Source organism: Neodiprion fabricii, chromosome 4, assembly GCF_021155785.1.
Source record: "Neodiprion fabricii isolate iyNeoFabr1 chromosome 4, iyNeoFabr1.1, whole genome shotgun sequence".
NCBI lineage: Eukaryota > Metazoa > Arthropoda > Insecta > Hymenoptera > Diprionidae > Neodiprion > Neodiprion fabricii.
Genome location: NC_060242.1, coordinates 20,167,159 through 20,178,159, shown reverse-complemented (window position 1 = coordinate 20,178,159; position 11,001 = coordinate 20,167,159). Strand labels below are relative to the sequence as shown.

Below are 11,001 nucleotides of genomic sequence, written 5' to 3'. Positions count from 1 at the left end.
AGATTTTCCTCTTTACAAGTGCTATAGAAATACGATTTACAACTGTGCAGAAGATTGGTAAACTAACTCCCAGTATATAAGTACGACTTTGTTCAACAGGCCTAATTTAAAATTCTCAAAGTTTTGCTAAAAACAATAAGCGCGTAACACAGACTTTGAAGATCTGTCTCATAATCAATTAAACTTGGCAAAAACTTTACTTACTTCGCAACAAGCTGCCACCTCTCCTCGTCCAAGTCTTCGCGGTAAACTCTTATGTTACATTCTTCATCCAGCTGACACCAGTAAGCTAAGCCAGACTTATCTCGACCAAGAGGTTCGACTCGCAACTCACTCGCAGCCAACTTGTTTACTTCGTTTTTGAACCTTTGATTCAAGTCAAACTGCGCCTCAAGAAGAACCTATATATTGATTTAATAAAAATTGTTTAGTAGGGCAAGGAGTGTGATTTGAAAGAAAAAAAGATTGTCAAACTTAGACAACATGTTGATATCAATTACCTTCAGAAGCCGCAATTTGACGGCAATCCGAGCTTTCTTGTAGCCGAAACGCTCGAGCTCCCATCCATCTTGGTTTGAATATGTATGACAAAATTTCACTAGAGCTCGTTCCCATTTTTCTGCGGATACAGTCTTGCGCGTTTTTCTTAACAGCTTTATGTGCAGGTCTATCAACTGTTGTGGTACTGTAAAAACCCACACAGATTAAAATCATTTCTTTTTATAAGTTTTAATTCAACGGCTGTACGCAAGTAATCCTAATTTGTTTGTATTGTTTGTGACCTTGGTAATGAATATGAAAGCAAATATTTACATCCAGCGATGCTAAGGGGTTTTATAATTCGTGATTGAGTAGCAATTATAACAATTATCAATTGAAATTATAAATGGTGTGCTTTAGTTCTGATTTCTGTCACATGTTCACCATAAATAAGTGAGAGGTGGCAGCACATGAGAAAATAATAAACAATAGAAAAAAAATAATATCCATCTGTCAATACAGGCGGCAATTTTCGCGGTCAACATTATCAGATTGAAAAATACACGCTAAGCGATAACGATGAATCGTAGTAGGCGAAGAAAAAATTTCATTGAGGTAAAGATCGTGGAAGTGGGATGAAAATGCGCACGCAGAGGCGGTACAGCGAATAGGGCAAAGCAAATAAACGTTAAGCGACTTTTGTCAAATCGCGAGTCCCTTAGGGCCTCGAAAAACAAAGTTTGACACTGAAATCGGAGCGTACTCACCTTCCTGGGCGTTTTCTACCATATCCTGAAGTAAGGCTATGTCCGGGTACTCAATGCCGCATGATTTACCAAAACACTCGAGGAACGAGCAAATTACCGCGAAATTTGGGTCACTAACGCAGGAGGCTTCGTTATCCGACGCCATTTTTCCTGCCGCTTGCTTTGATCGCGAGCTGTCGAGTACTTCGAGTACTACGCTAGGCGGCCTGTCGACTCAACATCGGGACCTTTGGTGTTGTTCGGACGCTCGCACGGACCGAACGTCGTTACAATTTTACCATGAGTTTTGATTTTAGGTGGCTACGCACCTTCAACACCTCCGCGCGGTAATAAAAACTAACCGAAAATCTCACCAACGCACGTCCGCGATTCACGGATGGATTTAACACCACTTACACACGCACTGAGATGTGCGAAGGTATTTGTTGAGCGTCACGGTGCGGGCGGGGAGGGGTTTCACAGGAGGGGATGTGAGGAGCGGGGAGGGTCAAAACACCGACGCGCACTAATCAAATAACACTTGACACCACTTCATATTTACGCATACAACACGATCCGTAACTTCCTACGTATGTTGCGTACTTATTTATATACGTCAATGTTTCGATAACTTGTTTATTTAGTTATTTTCTTATAGTGCAGAGTTTGATATAACACCCGCGATTATTCTCCCTGATGATTAAAGGTGGTGTGCTGTTGGTAGTAGTGGTGATAGTGTTATGTTGATGCCGCGTCTGCGTGTGCAGAGTGCAAACCAACGACTATGCCAGAAAAACTATCACAACCGTGGGCATCGCAAGTCAGAGCATCCAAGCAGAGCGGTATAACTAGACTGCATCATCCTCGCCGCGGTTCGCCGACAATCCAGCATAGGTATTCCCAACCATTTCCAACTGGGCACCGATCATTTTAAAAGAAGTACCGCGAGCTGAGTGTACAGTAATCATTACGACACACTAATATTATAGCGCCCCGCTTAATCACTGACTCTACGTATTTACTTTTTATCACAAGCTCGTCGCACACGCGTATTATACTCACTGTCAAACAATACGCTACGCACACAAATGTCCCCCAGCATTTTACAACACTTCTACACCTTTTCCTTTCAATGAACTTCTTAAACGACTAATTTTTAACTCTTCTTTTTCTTTTTTTCTAACTTTGGTTCAGTCTCTTGAAACCGGGAATATTTTCACAATTACTTACGGACCACGGGTCCACACGAACGCCTCAGTCGCGCTCGCGTTCTTGCGCGGCATTCCTCCAAGAAGTCTCTCTTCACTTTTCACAGGCGTGTTCCAAAATGTAATGCCGGCACCGATAGATATCTCGCTTCCTTGTTCTTTTCAGATTTTTACTAGCGCTTTCTCTCTTGCGGTAATTTCACACTACTGATAGTATATTTCGGAACACGCCATTCGAACCAAATTATTGGTCAGAGTGAGATAGCCTTACAATTTTCAAAGTCTATGGACAGATAAGAGCACTGATATATATATATATATATATATGTAAGACCGTGGTCAGCATTGGTGTATAGGAGATATGGCTCAAGAGTATGCTGCTTGTAGATGAGCGACTCTGATCATCTTTTGGTCACGTTACGATTTTCGTGCTAATTAGCAGCATCGCTGCGTACTAACGAAACGTTACCTGCCTATTGTGGTCCGATGCACTCCGATGACCGAGCACGTGCTGGTGAAGTTTTGATTGTTCCAACTTACCGCTTTCAGTTAAATAAAAAGGGTATTGGAGTTCTCTTTTCTAAAAGGTTGCGATCGAATCCAGTTCTTTGATCGAAAATGGAATACATCGATGAATCGGCTATGCCGAAAGAATCCGCGGCACACATGTGAGTGAAAGGGTTTCTTAACCAATAATGTTATGAGCATTCTTTGTATTTCCGTTGCTTTGAATTCTTACCATGACAAATGACTTGCTCAACTTATAATATTACTTTGTTCCTTCGTAGCTTATGCTGTGAATGCGGAGTACCGATCTCACCAAACCCAGCCAACATGTGTGTCGCCTGTTTGCGAACAAGAGTTGATATAACCGACGGTATCCCCAAACAGGCAACATTGCATTTCTGCAAGGGATGCGAAAGGTAAGAGAACAACCATAGTGCAAGAGACTGCAGAATTATTCACATGTATAGTCAATGAGATCGGACAATATTAAACAAAAATGATAAACAGGTACTTGCAGCCTCCTGCTGAATGGATACACGCAGCGTTAGAATCTCGTGAGCTCCTATCTTTGTGTCTCAAGAAATTGAAGGGTTTGAATCGTGTTAAACTCATAGATGCCGGATTTATCTGGACAGAACCCCACTCAAAGAGACTGAAAGTATAAATAGTTAATAATTAACGCACCAATTATGTTAAATGCCAATTTCGTTTGAAAAAACATATGTGATACACCTTGTTGATGTTTTCAAATTAGGTCAAACTAACTGTTCACGCTGAGGTGATGGGTGGTACCGTTCTGCAACAAGTGTTTGTTGTCGAATATGTAGTCAATCATCAGATGTGTGATGATTGCCATCGCAGTGAGGCCCAAGATTACTGGCGTGCCTCTGTAGGTTTATTAATTAATATACATATACTCAGACATTGAATATTTAATTTAAAAAAATCACAGATGCAAGTATGAATAGTAAGGAAAGAGGTTTTTTATTCCAGGTACAAGTACGACAAAAAGCAATAAATAAGAAAACATTTTTCTACTTAGAGCAGCTCATTTTGAAGCACAAAGCTCATGATCAGACATTGGGCATCAAGCCGATTCACGGTAAAAATCGAGAACTTTAGTGATATTCTTCCTTTGTACGTTTTGCTGATTCCATGTGAACTAAATAAGCTGATTGAAAAATATGTGGTTTTATTTAGATGGTCTGGATTTTTACTATGCCAATGAAAGTGCAGCGCGAAAGATGATCGATTTCCTTGGTGCAGTATTGCCTTGTCGCTCTCATCACTCAAAGAAATTAATTTCACACGATATTCATAGTAATGTTTATAACTACAAGTTCACATTCAGGTAGAGCAATTGTTTTTATCAACCTGAATTCCACTACTTCTCTGAAGTGGAATTTAAAAAAAAAGTAAACTTCTTATCATTGCAGCGTAGAAATTGTACCCATATCTAAAGACAGCCTGGTGTGTCTACCTAAGAAATTAACACATCACTTGGGAAACATCAGTCCAATCTGTCTTGTTTACAGAACAACTAACGTTATTCATCTCATGGACGTTTCATCAGGACAGAGTAAGTGACACTGAGTAAAAAACATTCAATGGAAATAATTCGGTTCCATTAATTCAGCAAATTTTAACAGTCGCAGAAATTAATGCTACAACGTATTGGCGATATCCGTTCAACAGTATCTGCAATCCAAAGCAGCTTACAGAGTATGTGGTAATTGATATTGAGCCGATAAAAGAGAAAGATAAAAAAATATTTCCTGGGCAAGGCGCAGTATCTAATAAGGTAAATAAATTGAATCAATGAATCAAATCCTCATTAGACTCGTTAAATATTTAGTTTCTGAGTTATCGTTTTCCTTATTCACTATTCAGCACGTTGTATCAGACGTTTGGCTTGTCAAAGCTTCAGAGCTTGGAATAAGCGAGAACACTATTCACACGCGAACGCATTTGGGATACATCCTTAAACCGGGGGATTCTGCTCTTGGGTATGTTGATCTAAGCTCAATTATTCTTACATCTGAGACATTGAACAAATTGTTGCAACTATTGCGCTATGATATTTGAATTTCAGATATGCAGTAGGAGACAGCAACATAAATGATACGAATTTTGAAAAACTAGATGGAGATTTGATCCCTGATGTAATTCTAGTGAAAAAGTTTTATGGTCATGATAAATTGGCACGCCGTCGAGCCAGAGTATGGAAACTGAAACACTTGGCTGAAGAGGTGGTCAGCATGAGTACGGAGAACAAGTATGAACCTCTTTATTATCATTACTTAGATTACGGTATACTGTTTTTTGAGCATTCAATTGAACCATACTTCCAGTGAGTACAACGAGTTTTTGGATGAATTAGAAGAAGACCCAGAAATGAGACAGAATATAAATATATTCCGAGATGCCAGCAAGCAGATGCCTGTAGACACAGACGAAATAGATCCAAGCATTCCACAAATTACTCTTGAAGAAATGCTCGACGATCTTGTGATAGATGATACCGACATGGCTGAGGTCTATCAATAAAACGTAACAATACAGATATTATTACCTACTTATGTATATTACAGATGTACACACAACTTTAAAATAGGTTGAAAAAAAACATTGAATATTGTTTTCATATTTGCTGATAAATTCACTTCAAGATAAGCTATAAATTTAAGCATTACTTACGTTGACAAATTTATAATTTTCTTGTAGCTAGAATAAAATGTGAAGACAAGATTCCTATATTGCACTGAACTTACTTTTTTCATATATTGCAAAAGTACGGAAATATATTTATGAATGTTGATGGAAAGTGGGTTACAAATATAATACTTCGCTGTGCGAAAGTGGAATCTGCTAATTTTAAGACCCCTACTTAAATTTACCGGTTTAAAAAACAGGTTTAATGTATAAGCGATTTAATCGAGTCAATTTGTAATCCTACTTATGAACAAGTTTTACCTATCCTGTTGAATGAAAGGCATCTGATACGAGCTTCTAAATTCACGTTTACTTGTATAACAAGTGATACAATCAAGTATCAGTGATTTAAACGTGATCAATATTTCCAATCAAAAATTCAAGTGTCGGAGTGACAACAACAGATTTTTTGCTCTGATAATCAATCTCTATCAGGCTGTTGCAGAAACAGGTGTATATTATCAATAAATAATCATCAACGTGGACGAACGAGTCGTCATAATATCTGGCGGTATTATCAAGAATGAATGACAATTCCATGCGAATGTAGCATGATATGTTGTGTAAAATCAACAGATGAGGGTGTGGAACCTATTATGCGCTAATCCACTTGAAGTGTTGGTAATCATTGTTATTATTATTGTTGAACTCCGTTTAATATATATTGATTGTTGTATCTGAGGAGTGTCTCATTTCTGTGGCAACATGAAGCTTTCATGGCTTTTCGTTGCTATTGCAACAACCCTTTTCGTACAGAATGTGGTGTCGAATACCATTTCTACTGCTGAAGGTGAGTAATTTTATTTTTTTTCTCATAATAATTAATACTGCAACAAAATAACGATCAGTAGCAATTTAAGTAATCTTTCATCCTTTTCCTTTGAAACTAATTTTGAATGTTCTAGAGAGGCTCGTAGCAGCAATCACCGCAGAAGTTGATGTATTAGCAAAGACCGGAGTAGTCACAGAGAAGCTTAAGGCGTACTTAGCCGAATTGGCTTTTCCAACTCTTACACGAAGCACTGATTTGACCAGTTATATCGAACAAAGATCATCCCTTACGTGCACGTTATGCACATCTCTAGTGAACGTTATTATGGGTTACCGTAAAATAGGATTGGCTGAAGAGACAATCATAAGTACAATCACCACTCTTTGTGTCAATCTGAACATTGAAGGGGAAGACGTTTGCCGTGGAGTTATAGAATTAAATGCGGTGAGTAGTTGTACATTCAATGATGAGTTCATGATTAAACTTGTTGTCGATAAAATTTTTCTGTAACCATAAACGATTGAAGATTAAACTATGATTATTTTTATTTACAGCCTATTGCGTTCTACATTGTCGATCATAAGCCAAATCTTGCCGCTGAATCTGTTTGTGGCATAGTGCTTCAAAGTAGTTCTTGCCCATTGACAGATGAGGAATTTGAATGGACAGTCGAAGTGGACGACGGAGAACCGGTGCACATATCATCGGAAGAAACTAAAGAGACATTCAGGATTGTCCAAATATCTGACCCTCATTACGATCCGGTCTACGAAGCTTATGGTAACGCATACTGTGACGAACCGACGTGTTGCCGTGTAGGTCAGAATGATACAAATACGAGCGGAGCTGTCGCCGGCTATTGGGGAGATTATAACGATTGTGATTCACCTTGGTACGCTATCACAGATGCACTAGACCAGATTAAGAGCCAGGAACAAGTAAGAATTGAACAGATTTATCTAATACGCATGATAAGATTGTTGCCAACTCATCTAATCTCCTTCAGGAGATAGAGTATGTTTACTTTACTGGAGACATCATAGATCATGGAGTTTGGGAGACTACCAGAGAAGGTAACATCAAGGCCATAAACAAAACATTCAAGCAATTATACGAAACCTTCGGAAGTGTGCCGGTTTATCCTATTTTTGGAAACCATGAGCCAAATCCGACCAATGTGTAAGATTTAAAAAACTTCTTTCTAATTAAGTTTTACGACTTTTCGTTCAGGCTTTGGCGGAACTAACTTGTCACTGTCTTCAGGTTTGCACCTTCCGATGTAACTGATGATGAATACGAGGTGTCCACCACATGGCTTTATGAGCTGTCAGCGGATATTTGGATTCAATACGGATGGTTGCCAGAGTCAACGCGTTCTACAATTCTGGAGGGCGGTTACTACACACTATCGCCGAAAACGGGATTTAGAATCATAGCTCTGAACAACAATATCTGTTACGTTTACAACTGGTAAGTGATTAGGCCAAAGCCTATTTGAAATTTTTTTTTATTATTATGTATTTAACTAATTCACAAAAAAAAATTGTATTCTTTTTTTCTATTTGCACAAAAAATTTAACTTATACAACGGATTGAAAATAACACACTTGTGACGTTTTTCATGCCAAGATATCTATATATGTATATATATATAGCACGAAACACATTGAAATTCAATTGCCTGCATTAGCAATTGTGACTTTTAACAAAAGTAGCAAATTCACTTATCGACATTCGAAATGAAAATTTCGTATCAAGTCTAATTGGGAACAAATGAGAACAAATTGTTTTGTGTCACTTACGGGAATATAGGAATATAGGAAACGCAGTGCAAGCTGTGAAACTTTAGTTACTTCACAAGAAATCGATGTACTATGAAAAGTACGATGAAAAAGGTCTTTTAAAACTAAATATGATCCACTTAGAGTAACGCAGTATTTTACCACTAGATGACACAGCCCAAAATTATTATTAATATAAAGAATGCTTCCATAAACAATTTCTGGGTGAATACGAAATAATACGTAAGAAATTGTATGAGTTTAGGTGGCTTTTATATGAGCCGCAAGATCCGAGTGGTCAGTTGAAATGGCTGGCCGATACCCTTCTCCAAGCAGAGATAGATGGAGAGTTTGTTCACATTCTGGCGCATGTGCCTCCTGGTACCGGCTCTTGCCAATACACGTGGGGAAGGGAGTATCGAAAGATCATCAACCGGTTTGCTCACATTATACCGGCTGAGTTTAACGGGCACAGCCACAACGATGAGATCCGCGTTATCTACGACTTGGAAGACACAACCGAAGCTATCAGAGTGGCTTGGAACGGCGGCAGTATCTCGACATATAGCGACGTTAATCCAAATTACAAAGTTTACTCAGTTAATGCCAACAACTATGTGAGTCTATTGTTTGTCGTATTCATTGTGCAAGTGGACAAAAATTCATCAAATACCATTTTTCATGTGAATATGCAGGTAATCGAAGATGTCGACACTTGGATCTACAATTTAACTTTGGCCAATGAATCACCCGATAAAAATCCAACCTGGTTCAAGTCTTACTCTTTCAAAGACCAGTATGGGCTTGAAGACCTCTCGCTGAGTTCATTGAATGACTTAGTGCTTCGAATGGCGTACAATTCTTCTATTATCTCAACTTACTACGGGTAACGGTGTTCATACAGTGATGTGATCAATTATAAGTGTGTTTTCGTTATTTATCTTACTTATTATTCTACAGTCATTACGTGAAACAATCAGACCCAGGATTGGAAAGCGGCTGCAGCGATAGTTGTCTCACCAATCAACTCTGCAAGATTGTTACTGCGGTTGCTGACGACAGTACTCAATGTAATTACTTCACCAGTTTGGCGTAACAAGCAAAGTGCTCATTCACAGTATATAATCGGTCTGCAATGGTAACATGGTATCGATGAAATGAGTAACTTCTGTGATTGTATATCGAATATTTCGGCATTCACAGTTTCTGTATACATACGAATATATTCATCATTGCAAATACACTTGACACCGTTATTCCTTGTAATTATTTATTATACCTATATATACACACGCTAATTGACAGTTGTCAATTGAAAGAAGAAAATCATATTATGACTTTGTACAAGTATTATAAAATCTCTGTAATAATGAAAAGAAAATACCTTGCGCTATTTTCAATCATATTTAAGGATCCACGAGGGGCAGCCACTTGAGCTTAGGTTTATCAAATAAATCCTTTCTCGGTGTATTGTCGAGATGTGTCATCTGAAACAATACGTTAATCATTAACATTAATGAAAGGACAACAATTTAGCTACAAAAATTTAATGATTTATAAATACCTGCTTTCTGATATAGACTAATAATTTCTCTAAAAGCACAGGATCGTTACATTCTAATTGGAATATTCTTCGCCATATTGCTCCAGCCAATACTTTGTCGTCCCCATTGACACCTTCGTCATATCCGATTATAGCGCAATTGAATTGTTCGGACAATTCGTGCAGGTGCATCCTAACGCCGGATGGATTTTCACTCTATAAAGAAATTTTGTTTTATTTCAACAAATGAACAATCTTCATTTTCTCTTGCTTTTACTTAACTCACCCATAATTCCTTAGCTCTGCAATTGGCATCTCCCCACATCGCTTCAACTACAGAATTTCTAGCTATTCTGCCATGTTCGTTTTCAGCCATCGCTCTCGTCATCAACATCCATACATGCAGCTCTGTTATTAAGAACCACGAATAATATGTATCTTTCATATTGAATTCTGCAAATAAAAGAATGTCATTGCAAACATCAGTAGTACATCATATATGTGAAATATTATTTTTAAACATTATCGATTTTCCCATTTACCTTTGAAAAATTGGGCGTAATTGATATTGTCTGCTATAGATTCGTACAGTAGGTAACTGCAGTATTTGACTTTCTGTAAAATAATTAACACTGCATTTCATCGGAATAACATTTAATAAAAGGTAAAAGTTCCGTTTGATTACTGCACGGTTAGTCCGATATAAGTACATTTAGAAAATGTCGTGCATTCTTACACTCTCAGCCAGATTAAATAAATTGTACTTCTTGAAGATTCTCTTAACAAAACCATCCTTAGCATCAACACTTTGAATATCAGAGGCTTGCGATACGCTCTGACTTTGTTTGTTCGCTGTGGATATCGAGGCTGTTCGGTGATCAAATTCGAGGAGACAAACCGTCGGGGTAATTTGTCTCAGATTCGACCTCGGAGCGAGAAGTGAAGACGTGACCTTGAATAATGAAATTCATAAATTATGTGAAACAAGGGCAAATAATGGTCAGCAAAAGAGCAATGAGCGATCTAAAACAGCAAAGCGATATATAAATACTTGTAGGTTAATCGTGACAAAACAAGCCGTCATTCATACCCGCGTTAGCAAAGTTCCTCGAGAAAGGGTATTCATCGTATGTCATGTGTTTAAATCTGCAATATCCAAGAATTTAGGCGGTGCGAATCAGGGATACAAATATTCGTACAGAGGTACCGTAACACTTCTGCACGCAATGAAGATCGTTTGGCCAAAGTGCTG

At 38.2% G+C, this 11,001-nt stretch overlaps 4 protein-coding genes across 9 annotated transcripts in view; 2 read left to right on the top strand and 2 right to left on the bottom strand.

Annotated features, from left to right (window-relative positions):
• The window catches only part of LOC124180689, a 25,322-nt gene extending 23,851 nt beyond the window's left edge, over positions 1–1,471 (bottom strand). The window contains exons 1-3 of the mRNA XM_046566435.1: positions 1,248–1,471; positions 501–685; positions 205–401 (exon numbers count right to left, since the gene is read on the bottom strand). Coding sequence (XP_046422391.1) covers positions 205–401; positions 501–685; positions 1,248–1,392 — 527 coding nt within the window. The 5' untranslated portion in view covers positions 1,393–1,471. The remainder of the gene's footprint in view (positions 1–204; positions 402–500; positions 686–1,247) is intronic.
• The window catches only part of LOC124180019 (ubiquinol-cytochrome-c reductase complex assembly factor 1), an 18,584-nt gene extending 7,583 nt beyond the window's left edge, over positions 1–11,001 (bottom strand). Inside the window, exons 1-7 of one of the 4 annotated variants that reach the window (XM_046564994.1) lie at positions 10,840–11,001; positions 10,486–10,701; positions 10,292–10,364; positions 10,036–10,202; positions 9,771–9,965; positions 9,591–9,693; positions 9,196–9,336 (exon numbers count right to left, since the gene is read on the bottom strand). In XM_046564994.1, the coding sequence (XP_046420950.1) occupies positions 9,613–9,693; positions 9,771–9,965; positions 10,036–10,202; positions 10,292–10,364; positions 10,486–10,701; positions 10,840–10,875 (768 nt within the window). In that variant the 5' untranslated portion in view covers positions 10,876–11,001 and the 3' untranslated portion in view covers positions 9,196–9,336; positions 9,591–9,612. Of the gene's footprint in view, positions 1–9,195; positions 9,337–9,462; positions 9,694–9,770; positions 9,966–10,035; positions 10,203–10,291; positions 10,365–10,485; positions 10,702–10,800 lie in introns of those variants that run through there. The other 3 variants (XM_046564995.1, XM_046564993.1, XM_046564996.1) reach the window with 3 other exon arrangements.
• LOC124180016 (60S ribosomal export protein NMD3) lies at positions 1,986–5,713 on the top strand. Of its 3 annotated transcripts, XM_046564986.1 has the most exons (13): positions 1,986–2,120; positions 2,984–3,102; positions 3,223–3,268; positions 3,331–3,357; positions 3,449–3,599; positions 3,696–3,830; positions 3,935–4,043; positions 4,142–4,292; positions 4,378–4,520; positions 4,591–4,742; positions 4,832–4,947; positions 5,034–5,216; positions 5,293–5,713. In XM_046564986.1, exons 2-13 carry the CDS (start codon positions 3,066–3,068, stop codon positions 5,486–5,488), a joined length of 1,446 nt encoding a protein of 481 aa, XP_046420942.1. In that variant the 5' UTR covers positions 1,986–2,120; positions 2,984–3,065; the 3' UTR covers positions 5,489–5,713. The 3 variants fall into 3 exon arrangements, with proteins under 3 accessions (XP_046420942.1, XP_046420941.1, XP_046420940.1); XM_046564985.1 differs by having other exon boundaries at positions 3,223–3,357; XM_046564984.1 differs by lacking the exon at positions 1,986–2,120 and having other exon boundaries at positions 2,853–3,102; positions 3,223–3,357.
• Positions 6,230–9,462, top strand: LOC124180013 (sphingomyelin phosphodiesterase-like). Its single transcript, XM_046564981.1, has 8 exons — positions 6,230–6,443; positions 6,559–6,869; positions 6,980–7,363; positions 7,432–7,604; positions 7,689–7,895; positions 8,472–8,823; positions 8,902–9,092; positions 9,167–9,462. The coding sequence occupies exons 1-8, from the start codon at positions 6,359–6,361 to the stop codon at positions 9,300–9,302; spliced, it is 1,839 nt and encodes a 612-aa protein (XP_046420937.1). The 5' UTR covers positions 6,230–6,358; the 3' UTR covers positions 9,303–9,462.